General features: G+C 32.2%; 2 protein-coding genes across 2 annotated transcripts; both read left to right on the top strand.

Moving 5' to 3' along the window:
- Positions 1-4473: 4473 nt before the first annotated feature.
- LOC134238318 (serine/threonine-protein phosphatase PP1-beta catalytic subunit-like) lies at positions 4474-8128 on the top strand. Its single transcript, XM_062720444.1, has 8 exons — positions 4474-4590; positions 6121-6252; positions 6463-6693; positions 6875-6979; positions 7077-7148; positions 7337-7488; positions 7728-7804; positions 8009-8128. The coding sequence occupies exons 1-7, from the start codon at positions 4539-4541 to the stop codon at positions 7767-7769; spliced, it is 786 nt and encodes a 261-aa protein (XP_062576428.1). The 5' UTR covers positions 4474-4538; the 3' UTR covers positions 7770-7804; positions 8009-8128.
- Positions 8129-13473: 5345 nt separating this feature from the next.
- On the top strand, positions 13474-16930 carry LOC134238317 (ryncolin-1-like). The gene is made up of 5 exons (XM_062720442.1): positions 13474-13599; positions 13980-14122; positions 14335-14431; positions 14580-14750; positions 16686-16930. The coding sequence occupies exons 1-5, from the start codon at positions 13482-13484 to the stop codon at positions 16928-16930; spliced, it is 774 nt and encodes a 257-aa protein (XP_062576426.1). The 5' UTR covers positions 13474-13481.
- Positions 16931-17360: the final 430 nt, after the last annotated feature.

Raw genomic sequence — 17360 nt, 5'->3', positions numbered from 1 at the left:
ATAAATAAAGTTGGAATTATACAATTAATTTGATATTGAATTGATATCAGCCAACTCTTGACAAAAAATGTCCTCTTGTTTATAATTTTTTGTTTGCCTGGGAAGGGGGAAGGGGGGGGGGATACAGACGTAGTAAAAATATATGACATTTTCTAAAAATGTAAATTTTCATCATTTCATTAATTAATTGGGAAAAGAAGTAATTAAAAAGTATTGAGAATTAGATTTAAAACTTGACTTTATTTTAACAACTTTGGACTCTAGACTCCAGGGTATAATATGCAAGCTCGTGTAATTGTAAATAATTCAGTGTAATTTACTAAGATAATTCTGTTTCCAAACCAATTTCCTTTTCACTATTTGTCAGTTTATGGTATAATGTACACATTTTACAATGTTCATTAGGTAAAATTTGAAGCCATTGTTTACAATTTTCGTCATGTTTCCCTACTTTCGGTTTTAAAAAAAACGATCTCCATAGATCCAGATTTTGTTGATAATTTTTTTTAATTTACTAACTTCATCTCTAATAACACTTTATCCCCCTTGTTAAATCCAAGTTATATTATTTCAAGCAATTTTATAACCCTTTATTGCTCCAGGCTAGTTACCTAGTCAGCTGTGTTCGTTCAAGCGAGACGTGATTTCCTACATGTACTGTGTAGGTGTCAATTTTCACACCTCTGCTGAATTAAATAAACAATGGGAGTTACCTGTATACATTGAATAAACAAAGGAGCTAACAAGGACTACACAATTTTTGTACATGGTACATCTAAAAAAATCATTTTCGCCACTATGAATTTCTTTTCGCCACTTTTGAAAAAAATTCGCAATTGGCGACAATGGCGAATCACAGATCGAACCCTGAGCTCATTGCTCAGAGTACTTCTAGTTAAACCCCTCGCTTGAAAAGCGGGAGGTATATAGTAATCGGGATGTCCGTTCGTCCGTCTGTTACGCTTCGGGGTGCCCATCTCTTATCCGCAACTCCTCTTTTACCACTGAATGAAATTTGATGAGACTTTCACATAATCTTTGATACATATAGCCCTTATGCACCTCTTTTTGTACTTTTTGATCCGACACACATTTTGGGTTTCCCATGGAAAAACATGGACACTGCCATTATATTCTTGCCTATGATGTGAGGTAGGGCGGCTTCTGAATAACATGGGACACCACGAGTTATACCAATTTAAACGTTACCGTAAAACAATATAGAAAACATGGACACTGCCATTATACTAGTATTCATATGGGAGGCGGGGGGTATCATTTAGTGAGCTCATTGCTCACAGTACCTCTAGTTTTGATTATAGTTTTATTGCAAATATTTAATTTTCTTTGCTGGTCTGTTCCTATACTGAGCAACAAATAGATTGTCTTTTGTATCTATACACAGTCTTCCGGGATCACTCAGTCCACATTCTATGTAACGGAGGAACTATCCATCCTGGTCTATGATGTGAATACAGTCATATAACATCAGCTGTAAGGATGTGACTCTGACTGTCTGTGGTGATTCCTCGTGGATAGAATGGTTAGTTCTTTTGAGCAGGAGTATGTCCAGTGTACCTAAATGTCAGTTTCCCGGACTGATTGACCACCACCTCTGCTTTAGCTCCATTGTTAGACACACTGATATCCAGGTTTTTGTTTTCAGTAATATAATCAGAGTGGTCTACCTTAATCATCAAACTGAATGGTTTGTTTCTCTGAGGAGCCAGAGTAACAGACAACTTTAAATTGTTTGTTACTATCACTGACCATGATAACCAGGAGGTCACTAGAGGAGGTACTACAGACACCTTTAAGTCTCCAGTTCTATAGTCTGATCAATTCCTCTATCTTCTCCTTCTTCACAACGTTCACATTTCCATCAATATGATCTAGAACTACCCTTTTTGTCACTGTTATGTCAGATGAATTCCTCCATGATTTGATCCGCAGAAATATGGCTGAAAAATTGTCGACTCGACGTTAAACAATATACAATCAATCAATCCATGAATTGACTTCCTCTTATTGTCACTGCTATGTTATGTACATAGCCAATTGACTTGGTTGTGATTGACTTGAGTACTTAGTGATCCCTGATTGATGCTGAAGAGTTTCATGGTTCGGTCATTTAATTCCACATGTCCACAATTCTGTATCACTTAGACAAGCCACACTGTAAAGATATTCATACCCAGTGTTTATGGTGGTGGTGACAGTCTCTGGTTCATTAAGCGGGTGTTAAGAGAGGATTCAGCTTCTGGTGATTTCTGTGTTGTCTTCATGTTGTAGCCATGTTTATCTTAAGTTAAAGAATTTTGTGATAATCAGGTTCCAAACAGTTTACTGAGTTCAGCTAGGGATTTTTCCGGGAGTAAATTTCATCATATGCTTTTCAATACTAGTTCTTATTGCCATTTTTGTTGTGAATTGCACACGAGGAATTTAGAAATACCGGTACTTTGTATATAAAAGAAGGTTACAAAGATCAAAGAAAACAGTGGCTTCCTTTTCATTCACATTATATATCCCCGCTTGAAAAGCAGGGGGTGTGTAGTGATCAGGGAGTCTGTCCGTCTGTTCAGCTTTGATAAACCCATCTCTTATCCGCAACTCCTCCTATACCAATGAATGAAATTTGATGAGACATCCATTTCGATGAATCTTTGTTACATAGTGCCATTGTGCACCTCCTATTTTACTTTTTGATCGGACATTTATTTTGAGTTTCTCAAAACAAAACATATGGACACGGCGAGCCTGCCGAGATTTTGAAGACATAAAATAAATTCTATACTGTATTATTATAATAATACACACGATAATACTCTAGACACATGATAATGCTTTTACATCTTATACAAAATAAAATCAAAACAAACAACAGCAAAATTCCAGTTCAGTACTCTTTAGAGTCATGCCGCCTTTAGATCGACAAAAAGAGGGGTATCAAAAATTCCTAACACTCTCCATTTATATACATCTTTTATACTCTAGACATCGATAGAAATTAATATTTTTTTTTTATGAATTAATTATTCATAGCATGTGTAAATTTTCTGATTTACTCTGCATAGTATATAGGCTACAGATATTTTAATTGTGCCTAGCCATTTCCTATAGCTTGTAGTCAAAGTATGAAGAAAGTGTTAAAAAAAGGTTTAATATAAAATTATTTTAAAAAATTGCTGTTACATTTAAAATATTATTGCCAAGTACTTCTTGTGTTATACATAATGTATGAAATAATATAGCTATATCTTACAAAATAAAACGGATAAAATGTCTTAGATACGTATGTGATGGTATCAAACCTACATGAAATATTGTTTAGCTACATTTTTTAACATGATTTTATTTACAAACGTAACGCATGCATAGACTTGTGACAATGAATGTAAAGGTCGGACAAAGTATTAAAATGATGAAATCAGTCGTCACTTCTATATTTAAACATAACATCATATACGATTAAATGCTACATCCAATAAAAATCCATCTTCTAGATCACATGATTCTTCTATCCGTACACAATTAGGGTCATTTCTGAGCGAGGTGTGTATGGAGAAAGACGTGAAATGGATATTCTGTGTGTTCATATTTAAAATATCATCCGACGATGGTTAATATTTATTGTTCTGACACTTTTTCTCGGAGTAATTATACGCTGTAATTCATTATGACGAATAATTTCGATAATTTTTGAAACGACGTGTGCTTTGATTTTAAATTCTCCGGATCTGTTATAATCATCTTTGTGGGAAAATCCGGAATTTTTTTTAAAAATTTACTTTTTCGTATTTTTTTTAAATCTCGAATTTTAATAATTTACCGTAAATCCGGAACTCAGCTCGGAAACGTATCGATCTATAAGAAATACGTGTACAAGTCGTGTTTGTAAATAGACGAGTTCAAAATTGTTTGTATAACCTATTAACGTCATAAATATTGACCTACCACACAGAATATCCTGAAGCCACTAATTCAATGTACGAAAGACGTAGCCAGTGGAGAGGAGTATATTTAGACTTGACAACTTTGATTTGTCTCTCGGATTGAGATTCTGGGATCCGCCCACTTATCGTAAATCTGAGGACGTCAAAGTTCAAGAGTTTATACTATGAGTCTCACTGTCACAACACCAGTACACAACACTGATAAAAATAATCAATACACATAATGATAAAAGTGAGAACTACATGTATATATATATAATTTCATATATTACTATAAATTATAAAGAAAACATATAATTTAATTTCAATTATTGCTACACAATAGTCAAAATACAACTTACTTATAGCAATTAAATTATTATAAGTGAAAAAGCTATTTCCTCTTTCATACGTCAATATCACGCATATCAAAATTAATAATTACACAAATTCAATGACAAAAATAATATATTTATTATATAAAAACATGTAAATTTGAATTATTAATAAATATTAATTTATATACATTTGATCAGCCGATTGAAAAGTTGCACACACGAGAAAAAAAAGAAACCAAAGAAATTACATTTGAAACAACGAAGGATGACGAATATGGAACTGAACGTTGACAACCTGATCAGCCGACTTCTTGAAGGTAAGTAACTTTTTCTTCGCTTTAAAATATTTTATTGCATTCTTTTTTCAATATCTTATTCAGTATGCAATTTAAATGAATAATTATAACACGAAGTAGCTTTTCATAATATTTATATACATAATATATAAGTACGTATAGAAACATAATACCTGTGCAAATTTTGCGTTTTCATGTGAAGCAACATGTGAAGTTATCCGAATACTCTTTGTACGATATATCTAATTTGCCGTCCCAAACAGCAAGGCGCGGGAAATACGACATATTCATGTAAAAAGATATTAGTACAACAATGCAAGGCAGAATTATTTATTTTTTTTAATGAAAACAGGCTTATTAAAATTAACGAATGACATTCAATTAAAAAATTATATTCTGTTATTTGCCTCGGAGTTGTTCCCCTTAGCTGCCATCTTGTAGGGCAAAGACGTCGCGCATAGTATTGGGGTTTGAAATTGCTTAGCTTGTAAAACTATAAACGAGGGGCGTTGGTGTTTTTGGTCATTTTATCGTTTTGGCTACAGGGATTTTTCTGGCAATTTGTACCAAGTTTCTATAACTTTCTGTGATGATGTCACACAACATTCATTAATAAATTTCTAATTTACGGACTGTTCGTAAAATAGAAAGCGTTTCGTAACATGCCGTAATCTTGACAAGTTACAAGAAAAGATAGAATGTTTCATATAGATTTTTTTTACTATAAAACAGGTTCTTTTTATAAAACTAAGTTGATAAATGAAATGTGCAAATCAAAAAGTAGTCAAATGTTTCTTTGAAAAATTATAAGCAAGCAGTAAGGGAGACTAATAGAGCGATTTTGATGTCTAGTCGGTTTTGTTACTACGACACAAATATATGCGTATTATGGTATTTAACCGGGCGTATAACACCAATGTGAGCTATATTCTCTATTTACTGGGAAAACTTTTAATAGATAAAATATTATTTCTAAAATGTGAAAATAAATGAAATTTTGTATTTAAAGAAACATTAAAAACTAAGACATTTTTAAGAAAACAAGAGCAAAAATTGAATGTCTAGTCTGATTTTGAATTTTTGACGTCTTTACGCTTAAACGACATATGCAATAACGTAAGAAGGTATATTTTGACGTTACAAAATCAGCCCCAATTCTGGGCGCGACGTCTAAGCAGTCTTTGAGCAACCAATTTTAAACACGCATGCCAGAAATATATGAGGGAAAATATTTACAATCTTAAGATTATAATTTAAAAGAGGCTTTAACAAACGTACTTTCTTAAGAAAAATAGTATTAACTTTACCCCAGTAACCAGCTAGTATAACAAATTGAACTTTACGCAGGTTGAATAATAAAGGGACCTGGGAATGTTGCCCTACAATATGGCGGCTATGGCGAATTACTCTTGCTTAGATTATCTCAATGGAAAACCATTTATTGAATTCAATAATCCAAAAAAAATAAATAATCCATATAAATGGTTAAGAAATTGAAATGGAATCAAATTATGATTGCATCTTAGCATAATGTTTGTGTTCAAATTTCAGTTAGAGGATCCAAACAAGGCAAACCTGTTAAAATGACGGAAGGAGAAATTCGAGGACTTTGTCTAAAATCCAGAGAAATTTTCCTCAGTCAACCCATTCTATTGGAGATCGAGGCCCCAGTCAAAGTCTGTGGTAAGCTAAAAAGAAGATATATTAAATATTCATTTTTTCTAATTTGGTGCACATTTGTGTATTTTCAAATAAATTTAAAGTGGAAATTATTATATTAAATTTCATTTTCCACATGCCGTTAAATTAACGGATTTTAACAATCACATGTTTGATTTGAAATCAAATGTCACGGACAATGAGTTGTATTTTGAATGTATCTTTTGATTTTAGGTGATATCCACGGTCAGTACACAGATCTCCTTCGTTTATTTGAGTACGGAGGATTTCCCCCGGAGTCTAACTACCTTTTCCTGGGGGACTATGTGGACAGAGGGAAACAGTCTCTAGAAACCATCTGTCTTCTTTTAGCCTACAAAATCAAATACCCAGAAAATTTCTTCCTCCTTAGAGGGAATCATGAATGCGCCAGTGTTAATGTATTGTATGGATTTCATGATGAATGTAAGTCTCTCGTTTAAACAGTAACAATTCTCGTGTAACATTTGTTATTCAATTTTGTACCATATTACTGTAGACCTTTTTTTCAATTGGCTGCAATAAAATTATATCGAAAAACAAGATGAAGCAAACCTTTCAATATACGCCAAAAAAAAAGTTAATTGATCATGAATATACATTTCAGGTAAAAGAAGATTCAGTGTAAAATTATGGAAGACATTTATAGACTGTTTTAACTGCTTACCTGTTGCTGCTGTCATCGATGAAAAAATATTTTGTTGTCATGGAGGTAAGGGTTGTTTAAGAATAAATTTGATTGAAATACATACATGTAGTGAAACCATTTGTACAGTTCATCAAATGAGTCATGTTTTTGTTCTTTTTAGGGTTGTCTCCAGATCTGCAGTCCATGGAACAAATCAGAAGAATCGCCAGACCAACAGATGTCCCAGACACAGGTACGCAAATGGTTAAACCCAAATTTTTGTTATCCTTATTTTTATATTATTTAACTAACTTTAACATCCAATTTATTCCAGCCTTTATGCGTAAATCAGCTTGTTGAAATTTGGAAGGTTATGCTTACAAAGATATACTACATAATTATGTACCACGCTTTAATATGTACATGTACTTACTGTTTAAGGTTTACTGTGTGACCTTTTGTGGTCTGACCCTGACAAAATGGTGAAGGGCTGGGGAGAGAATGACAGAGGGGTGTCCTTCACCTTTGGTGCTGACGTCATCAGTAAATTCTTAAACCATCATGATCTGGACCTCATATGCCGCGGTCATCAGGTAAAAGTGTGCAGTATTCTTGCCACAGAAAATTTTACTCTCTATCCTTTTCTCTATCAAAACTTACTTTTTTCAAATAGAAAAGCATCATGTTCTTCTACAATGAATTGAAAGTACAAAAAGTGAAATTTTGTTTATTGCATCATATAAGCTTATATGCCTTTTACCTGTTCAATTGTAGGTTGTTGAAGATGGATATGAATTTTTTGCCAAAAGACAACTAGTGACGATATTTTCAGCTCCAAATTACTGTGATGAGTTTGACAATGCTGCCGCAATGATGTCCGTGGACGAATCACTCATGTGTTCATTCCAGGTAAACCTTATATCTAAAACAGAAATGTTTCATTACAGCTTTGTCATTTGTGAAGAATGCATGGCTGAAAATATTTTTGAATTACTGTACAGGTATATATACATAAATAACCAAATATCGCTTTCTTTTAGAGAGACCTAGAGTGCTTGGTTGTAATTGTTATGCTTTTTACCCCTAAATAATGTTTTAAACAATTTGTTTTAGATACTGAAGCCTGCAGGAAAGAAACAGCTGTACAATTATCAAGGGCGACCGAAAACTCCTCCTCGACGGATGTTTACCGATTTACTGGAAGTGAACAAAGAAAAGACGGACAAAAAAGACAATAAAACGAAAGAGAAATTTTCATCACAATTATGACTTTTGAAGCTTAAATATAATATTGAAAACGAAACGATTATATTTAGCAAAAAGTTTTTATATCTAATTGAATTGTAATTCATATACCTATGCTAAGTGTGTGTTTTTATGTTATGTTTTGATTATCTATGCACTTTTACATCGTGAATTTTATTATTTGTCAAATGTATAGATAAACAATTTTTGTTACTCTTACTTTGTTTGAAGTAAAATAAAAAAAATCTTCATGCAAAAAGCATATATACTCTATTATTAAAAAAGATAGATTAATTTTGGAAAGTGTGTTGTTTTTTAATTTGCCAAATTTAGGTCCAATGGAAAAAAGCTTTCAAATTAAATGCATTTGACGTGCAGTACATCAATGAACTGTTCACGAGTATTTTCATGGAATGTTGAAAAAACTAACTAAAGCATCGATAAGAATTGAACTGAAACCCCTTAAAATATTACATGTATACCAAACAAATCATATCTTTTTCAATTATGAAAAAACAAATTTAAGAAAACTTGAGACATGACATCTTTATTTCTATTAGTGATTTAACCATCTATATCCGGTATTCGTTGATACAATTGCTGATATCTCCCAAATTAAGCATTATTTGAGCGGAATTGCATTGTAAAAGATAAATAAAAAAATATATTAAATCAAAGTACTGAAAGTACTGAAAAGCGGTTAGCATGCTTTCATCGAATATGTACAGTGTACAATAACAAAAAATGCATTGAATGATGATATTAAGGTAAGCATGCATATCTTTGTCCAATGTCATCAGCGAAGAAGCAGACGCACTGAATTTTGTAGTACTTAACTAAATGGTAAAACCAATAACATCCCAGACTGATGTCACAAATGTATGTTTCAAAATATGAACCTGAGATTTTCAGTTTGAAAGACAGGAATTTTAATTTCAAGAATTTCTCCCTAATTGTCTCCATTGGTGGCGTCCAAAAGTGCTCAGAACGAAAAAAAAATTATGTTGATGTTACAAATTTAATTGTCTTTCATGCTCTATTGATTCTGAAATTAGGTAACTGTAAAGGCTACTATAGCAAACAACTCAAAAAGAAAATAAAATGATAATTCAAATTCTTTAGATTAATTTATTTGGAGTACTGTACATAGATCTTTAGCTGGCTAGTCTGAGAAAAACGGATGGACGAGCAGAGAATTAATTAATTTCAGAAAGCTTCAGTTTCGTAGGCTCACTGCGGGTCAGCAGGTGTGACCTGTCGTTGGGGATACTTACTTCTCCTAGGCACCGGAACTTTCAAGGATCCGTTTTTCTTTTGAGACCGATCACTGTTCATTCTGTATTTTGATGCAGATACTGAGTACATCTGTTTATTAATATTATTAATTATTTCTCTCACAGGAAGAAAGACAAGTGAACAAGATAATAAAGTTTTAAGAAATGTAAATTACTGACTTTTCATACAATTAAATGTTCAAATAAGTAAATGGTATATGACAATTATTTAAAAAAGAGTCTTGCACGATATGTATAAACGAACATAAACTGAGTATTTTTGCAAATATTTTTCATGCAATATTGTAAAAAAAAAAACGTGTGAAAAGGAAAGTTGTTGTTTAATCCATCAATACTAGTATTTTAAAAATTCAAAGGTTCACTAAAAGTCAGTGTATAACAAACAATTTAATTGTCCATTGCAAGAAGTACCTAGGTATCATTGTCACTTTCTTCAATATGTCGCATAAGCAATACATTGTTTTTTTTTTTTTTTTTTTTTTTTACTAAAAACAAGTATGCGAATTTCTATCAATATGCCTGTAAGCATCTGTATTTTAATTTTTATATCTTCTCAAAGGCTCAAAATGATAATTAACAAATTGGACAAATTCAAATTTAAAAGGTATTTTTACAACTTATACCTTGCATAGGAATTTAGCAAACTTTCAAAAATAATCATTTATTAGATATAATTTTCAATCTGTGCTAATTGTCAAGATTTTTCATACCTCTTTTTTCTGTGCATATTTTATATTGGCTGATTTTTAGAAGAGAATTGAATGCCGATTAATTTTTTTTCAAATTTATAAAAATTAATTTTAGTATTTTCAGGGTCCCATTATTTTTTTAAATAAAAATGTGATCGTTTATAATCGTTTGTAATAAGTAGACTGAGTACAGAATTTATCCCTGGAAACAAAGCTTTTATCATCTTTTAAATAATTTCAATTGGGAAAAAAGGAGAAGAAAACAAACGTTTCATTATGGAAGTAATCCATAACTGTACAACTTACAGATGTATTCAGTATTTTTATATAAAGGCTTTCTTTGTGTACTAGTATTACTTAAGTTAATTAACGGGATGCCTTTAAGTTAATATTTTGGCAAGGAAAATGAAACTCGATCGAGAGATTCTCCGATGTTTTGCAGTCGGTAATAACCTTCAACCCCTTTAGCCAGTAATTAACCCGTCCTCCCTGTGCCCAGTAGCATAATTCAGTCAAATATTTATTGTTCATGAGGGATGCCTTATAATTAATCACAGGCACCTGGATTTTTATCAGTAAGTCTCTAAATTAGCCAAATATCGAAACATTCTACCCCCTCTCTATATAAATACACAAGGTGTGCAACGCCATTTTATGGCACGCCAAATTCACAAAAATGAGTAAAATATAGTTTCACAGTCGATAAACTAGGTTTATCGGTTGTAAACTATAGTTTACGGATTGTAAACTATAGTTAACAACGTTAATCTATATTTTACATTTGTAAACCATAGTTAACGCGATAATCTATGTTTCACAATCGTAAACTATACTTAACAACGAAAACAATCATTTGCGATTGCAAAACACAGATTATCTGATAAATACAGTTTCACGATTTGTAAACTATAGTTTACAAACCGTTAACTATAGTTAACGATCTGATAAATATAGTTTCACGATTTGTGAAACTATGATTAACAACTCTTAACTATAGTTTACGATTGTAAACTATAGTTTACAAACGTGAATCCATGTTTATCAACAAAATCTATTGTTAACGCTTTATTCAGACAGATAAACTTAGATTAGCATTCGTAAACTATAGTTAACGACCGTTAAATATAGTTTTACAGATGAAAACTATACTTAACGAATCGTTAACTATAGTTTACGGTTTGTAAACTATAGTTTACAGTCGATAAACCTAGTTTATCAATTGTGAAACTAGGTTTATCTCATGTTTGTGAATTTGGCGTGCCATACCATTTTGACCCCCTGTTCGATTCAGGCTTTAATTTAACACATAAATCGGATATGCCTACTGGTTTTCGTGTAGCACTGGGTTCAAATATGATATTTCTCGCTATATATTTCTTCCTAAAGTTTAAATCTAACGCGTTGATAATGTTATCAGCTAAACTTCATGCTGACTTCGAATTTCGTCACAGGGCCCGATCGCCATCAGCTGACGTCACGGAAATTTAATCTCGATACCAATTGCTCCTATACATAAACTTTTTTAATACAACAATTATACATTTATTTCATTGACAAACAAAATCAGAAAAAAATTAAAAACCGAACGATTATATGTTGTTTTGATAGTCTTGATTTTATTTAACATATGTTATATGTGTTAGAAACAAATCATAGGTAGAGGCTTTGTTGAAGTTTTCGTTGTCGATAGGTAGCGCCTTATGGAAGTTTCCGGTGTCGATAAAAATTGCGTAATATCGTTGGACATAAAACGAAGCTAACCGCTTAACTGACTAAAAAGACTTAAGTGATGGGTGTCCGGCGATTGCGATTGCAATTCACCTGACGTTCATCGTCTGAAAACTTTTCACAATTAGGATATATTCAGAAGCCAATTTTAACCACAAAAGCATCCCTGGGTGAAAGAAATTTACATTTATTAAAATGAAGCACCATACAATCTTTTAGGGGCGATAGGACAGAATAAATGAAAAGCTAATATGCATTAAACATCTTCACAAAGACCATTGCACCAGAAAAGAGCTCAAGGAAAACTCATTTCTCAGAATAAAAAGGAAACAGCAAAAGTCATGTCTGGTAATATTAATACAGAAATACCATCAGGTAGCGTAGATTCAATTTTGTTCAAAAACATGAACCTAGGATAGGATGGTACCACCATGGAAGATCAAACTGTTTCACAGAGTTAAGTATTTAAGAATAAACCACCATGGAAGATCAAACTGTTTCCCAGAGTTAAGTATATAAGAATAAACCAATTTCATTCATTATTGGTTTAGAAAAAAATATTTAAAATCACCCATAGCTAATGTAGATTCAAGTTTGTCCAGAGCATGCCCCTGGGGGTGGAAGGGGGGAGGGGTTGAGTGGAACAACTTGTATATTGAAACATTTCTGATATTGCTATATTCGCTGACCAGCTAAGGTGAGTGATGTGGGCATGGGCATCTTCTTTAGAATAAATTGCACTTTTGCATGTTCATATCACTGTATAGAATTACACACTAAGATATAATATTTCCTATTAATCTGTTTTCTGTGGTTAAATCTTAAAACAAATAGTTTATATACTTCCTTAAAACAATTGGAAGTATTACCTTAAAACAATTAGAAGTACTGGGCATTATTTTGATACAGTGCTGTAAAACAATGCTGTGGATTGTGGTTTTAGCAACGTTGATTCATCTTTTATATTCATCACAGATTAAACTTCATTTGACAGGTTTGATATTTATTTTCTAATTTAAAATAACCTTTATGACAGTTTATAGTTCTGTTAAGATATTCAAAAAAGTCTACAATTTCCTTCGTCTATACCTTGCTGCAAGTTATACAAAAAATTATAATATATTTTAATTTATATAAATATAACTTTTTCCATGTTTTTGTGTGAAAATTTGCAAGTTTTAAACAATTTCTGCATTTGAAGAAAAATGCATAAATATTCATTGCTTTTAAATCCATAAGCTGCAAATGAAGTGCAACATCAACTTCTTATAAATGAACTTAAAGAAATTGAGATATATGTATAAATTTTACCAAAGATATTGAATGCAATGCAAGTGCAGATAATTATTAGTTTATGTGATTGTTTGTTAACACTGATTTGATTTTACAATGTTTATGCAGTATTAAAATATTTCTTATAGATATTTATAAAAGATATCGGTAGAACAATTGATACAAAGAACAAAATGAAACTCTTGTAAACACAAATTCCTAAACATCTACAGATAAAGGCACCGATATGAAGAAATTTTGTATTCTTAAAAAAATACCTTGTCACAAAATAAGCCGAAACATCAGACATATTTAGATAATCAACTGTTCTTTTCTTCTGTAGATGAAATGAAAGCCATGCTGAAGAATTCAAAGTGGGATCACAAGAACACAGCTGTCTCAATACGAGGACCTGTGATTCTAGATGTACAGTCAATTTATAAGCTGAAAGAAGGACATCTGCTTCTTAAATCACGTAGGTTTTCACCTTTCAATTTCTTTTTTAAAAACCTGTAATTGAATGGGGAGAAAGGTAAATAAACAGAAATACAAATGAAGCTTTACCATATTTTCTAAAGAATTAAAACTATTAGTAGTTATTTCAGGGAAAAAGCAATGATTCAATATTTTGTGTATTATTTTGGGGGTGGGGCGGTGGTGCGCTATTAGAGAGACCAAATACCGAGTATTGAAGAAATTCACAGCTGATCAAGGACAGTGTCTGATTTGGGATGGGATGGAGGGGGACAGGGGATGAAGTCCTAGTAAGCTTCTGAGTATCAGTAATTAGAAAACCTTATTTCAGTAGAAAAGAAGGGAAATTAATAGTACGTATTGTTATTATTAAAATGTTAGTCCTCAAAGAGAAGTACAGCGATTGTGCTGATATCCTTAAACACAGACCCCTGAGTAAAGACGGCGTGTACACGATTTATCCCAGCATGAAGACAAAGAAGTGGGTGTACTGTGACATGACGACGGACGGAGGCGGATGGACGGTAACTATGGCAACTGATAGAGATACGGATAGTATAAACTTAATGAAACCATGGACGGTTACTATAGCAAATGATACTAATAGTGTGAAGTTTTGCTTACATATATGTTATTTTTAACCTAATCATTCTTATAATTTCTGCTGTTATGTTCCATCATAATTAGTTTTATAATGTTATGTTATAATAGTTATGTAGTTACATGTATGATACAGGTACTTCAAAGACGACAAAATGGTCATACAGACTTCTACCGGAACTGGACATGGTACAAAAATGGATTTGGGGACGCTAGGGATGAATATTGGTTGGGTAAAGGAAAAGCTTGTAAATTATTCATTTTTACACTGAAAATGTTTTTGATACAACCATCAAAACTTAGACTGTTTTAATGAAGTTCAATTTAGATACATGTACTTAGAAAAATAGACGTTATTGTGATTTTTAAAAATATATGTAGGAAATGATGTGATTCATCTTCTGACAAAGGACAAAAAACAAGAACTTAGGATAGACCTGGAGAAATTCTCTAGACTAAAAGCACATGTGACATACTCCTCATTTTACATCGGAAACGAGGCTGATAAGTATAAACTCACAGTTGGGGGATTCAAGGGAACCAAAGGTCTAGGTGAGAGGATGTTGCATTGTTTACAATTACAGAAACAAAGGCAATGATTTCATTGTTTTCAACTTAGATATATATACCTTTGTTTAGAAAAAAAGAGACCACTCTGTGTTTAAATAAGATTTATTTGCGGATTTGCTTCCGTCTTCATCAGGATGATTACCTGTAATTATGATTATTAGGGATTAAAAAAAGCTTTTAAACATATTTTAACCACATTGCGTTTATTAAGACATTACATGTATTTATTTTGGTTTAATGTAACAAAATACACCGTACCTTTAAATACAATTTATTAGATAGCTAAAACTGATCACATTACGAGCATTAAAATGATATTTGAAAGATAGCAATTCTCTACATCCCCCCTTCCAAGGGCAAAGTAAAGTTTAAAACTGTAAATTGAAATTCAAGAAGCAGAGTTTTATAGTAAAATTAAAGAATTTCTTTTAGGAACAATAAACTGCAGATCACAATAGTATACTTATTGTTAGCAGTAGTAAAGTTTCGATGGAGTAATGAGAATTCAGTACATTATCTAAGGACTATAAATTATAAAGAAACTGTAAAATGCCTACCTTTTAAACAATTTCTTAATCAATGGCGTTTAATATTTCAAATAGGTATTCCGTATAATACATTTGAAATTAGTTATGTACTTTTCCTTAAAATTAATTAATTTACGAATCTTCTATCAGTGACATTTATATTATTGAAGCTGATTATTAACTGCTACTGCATGTCTTCATTTTTTCGGTGGTGCTTAACGCCAGCAAGTGCAAAGCCAAAACGGGAACAAAATAAAAAGAAAACAAACTAGAGCAAAGCTCGTTGCAAAGCAACGAGAAGGTCTTCCGTCCTGTTTGACCGGAAGTAACTTTAATTTTTACAAAAATGAGTAATAGCGTCCTAAAATTGTTTAAATCCTCTAAATCTTTGTCAATTAATGCAAAAATAAGCAATTTTTTGCTACTTTCGGTTTGACCGGAAGTGACGACGATGGACGGAAAAATAACTTTCAAGCTCTAGGTGACATATGTCACCCAAAAACTTGTCAAGAATGGCAAAATTATGCATTTTCGGACTACTTCCGGTTTGGCCAGAAGTGACGTCGCCGGACGATTTTGAAGACCTCAATAGATTGAGCTTGACATTTTGAACAACTTTGCTTCTTTGACGTATTACAAATTCTCAATACTTTTTGAGATATAAAGGAAAAACTTTTGGCCCCTCTTGGCCCTTAATTATAGGGGCCAGCCCTTTTTGTGAGATATCATTTGAAAGATCTTCTAATTCTGCACAAGTTATGTTCTATATATTTTAACAAAATATTTTTAGTTTAGAAGATAAAAAGCAAAATATGAGTAATTTTTGGCTCGTTTAAGCGTTCTAATTTTTGACCCCTATATAGCGCCATTTTGAATAGAGAAATCGAAAAACAAAAACCGATGTGCACAACTTCAATCCTTCTATTATCTAAAATCAGTAGAATTTCTGCTCCAGCTTTAGCCATCTCTGAGCCTTTGTCTGGAAACGAAAGCCTATAAATTTTCGTTTAAAGGGAAATAACTCAAAACCGGAAGTGACTTTTTGAAATTTTCGACAGCATTCTAATAGAGTTTAGTAACTTCTAGTACCTCTGAAAATTTGAGCGAAATCAATTGAGAAATGAGTGAGATATGAGGCTTCAAAGTTGGCGTCTAGGAAGTAGAAGAAAAAAAAAAAGAATAATAATCTTTACCAACAGAATCAGTAGAAGGTCTTCCGTTGGAAATGGAAGACCTTAATAAAGAAATGGATATATAAGATAATTAAATAAACAATGATTGAATATAAAAGTTACCTATTAGAAAAAAAAACGCATTTGGAAAGAAATCGTTTTAAACCACAAATCATACACTCAAGGACAAGACTTATTATTATTTTTTTTTTTTACAGGTGATAGCTTTGTGTACGGAAATGGGATGCAGTTCAGTACCAAAGACAGAGATAATGACTCGTATAAAAAATCGTGTTCTCAGGTCTATACAGGTGCAGGCTGGTTTGGTTCTGGTTGTTTTAACACAAACCTTAATGGTGTTTACAGAAAAGGAAAGGATGCCAAATTGATGTCTTGGTATCACTGGGGAAACACTTGGAAATCGTTGAAATCTGCTAAAATGATGATACGTCCAAAACATTGAGCTTTGTAAAACAAGAATTGTATTATTAACAATAAATAACTTCTTTGCTTGTATACTCCTCACATTTTCTTAATTTTTTAATTGTATGATCCACGACAATCAGTAGCTTTCAACAAAGCATAAATGGCAACAACATTGCGTGTCACATGATTATTGATAGGCATGCTGTCAAAAGGACGCATAAGAAGATTACTATTATATATATTTTATTAAAAAATTTTTGACCATATTTAACATTTTCGGAATCTTACACACCTGACGTCGCACTTAGTAACAGACAGCGGAATGCAAACAAACGACTGGAGGGGGACTTATGTATGTTTTCAATTTTACTTAACATGTACTTACCTAAAAAATCTATTCATATTATCTCTGACATCTATTAAAATTGAATGAAGATAAACTAACAAAAGACGTCTTAATTACAGGG

The sequence above is a fragment of the Saccostrea cucullata genome, unplaced genomic scaffold, assembly GCF_032062105.1.
Source record: "Saccostrea cucullata isolate Sc308-1 unplaced genomic scaffold, CSIRO_AGI_Scuc_v1 ctg9318, whole genome shotgun sequence".
In the NCBI taxonomy this organism is placed as follows: domain Eukaryota; kingdom Metazoa; phylum Mollusca; class Bivalvia; order Ostreida; family Ostreidae; genus Saccostrea; species Saccostrea cuccullata.
Note: the sequence above shows the minus strand (reverse complement) of the source record. Positions and strands in the feature narration are given on the sequence as shown.

What these genes read in the sequence shown, in the direction of transcription:
- LOC134238317 (XM_062720442.1), top strand. Translation starts at nt 13,482, where the DNA reads ATGCTGAAGAATTCAAAGTGGGATCACAAGAACACAGCTGTCTCAATA. An exon ending in CGGACGGAGGCGGATGGACG is followed by an intron (nt 14,123 to 14,334) that starts GTAACTATGGCA and finishes TGTATGATACAG; the next exon opens with GTACTTCAAAGACGACAAAA. An exon ending in TAGGGATGAATATTGGTTGG is followed by an intron (nt 14,432 to 14,579) that starts GTAAAGGAAAAG and finishes AAATATATGTAG; the next exon opens with GAAATGATGTGATTCATCTT.
- LOC134238318 (XM_062720444.1), top strand. Translation starts at nt 4,539, where the DNA reads ATGACGAATATGGAACTGAACGTTGACAACCTGATCAGCCGACTTCTT. An exon ending in GATCAGCCGACTTCTTGAAG is followed by an intron (nt 4,591 to 6,120) that starts GTAAGTAACTTT and finishes TTCAAATTTCAG; the next exon opens with TTAGAGGATCCAAACAAGGC. An exon ending in AATATTTTGTTGTCATGGAG is followed by an intron (nt 6,980 to 7,076) that starts GTAAGGGTTGTT and finishes TGTTCTTTTTAG; the next exon opens with GGTTGTCTCCAGATCTGCAG.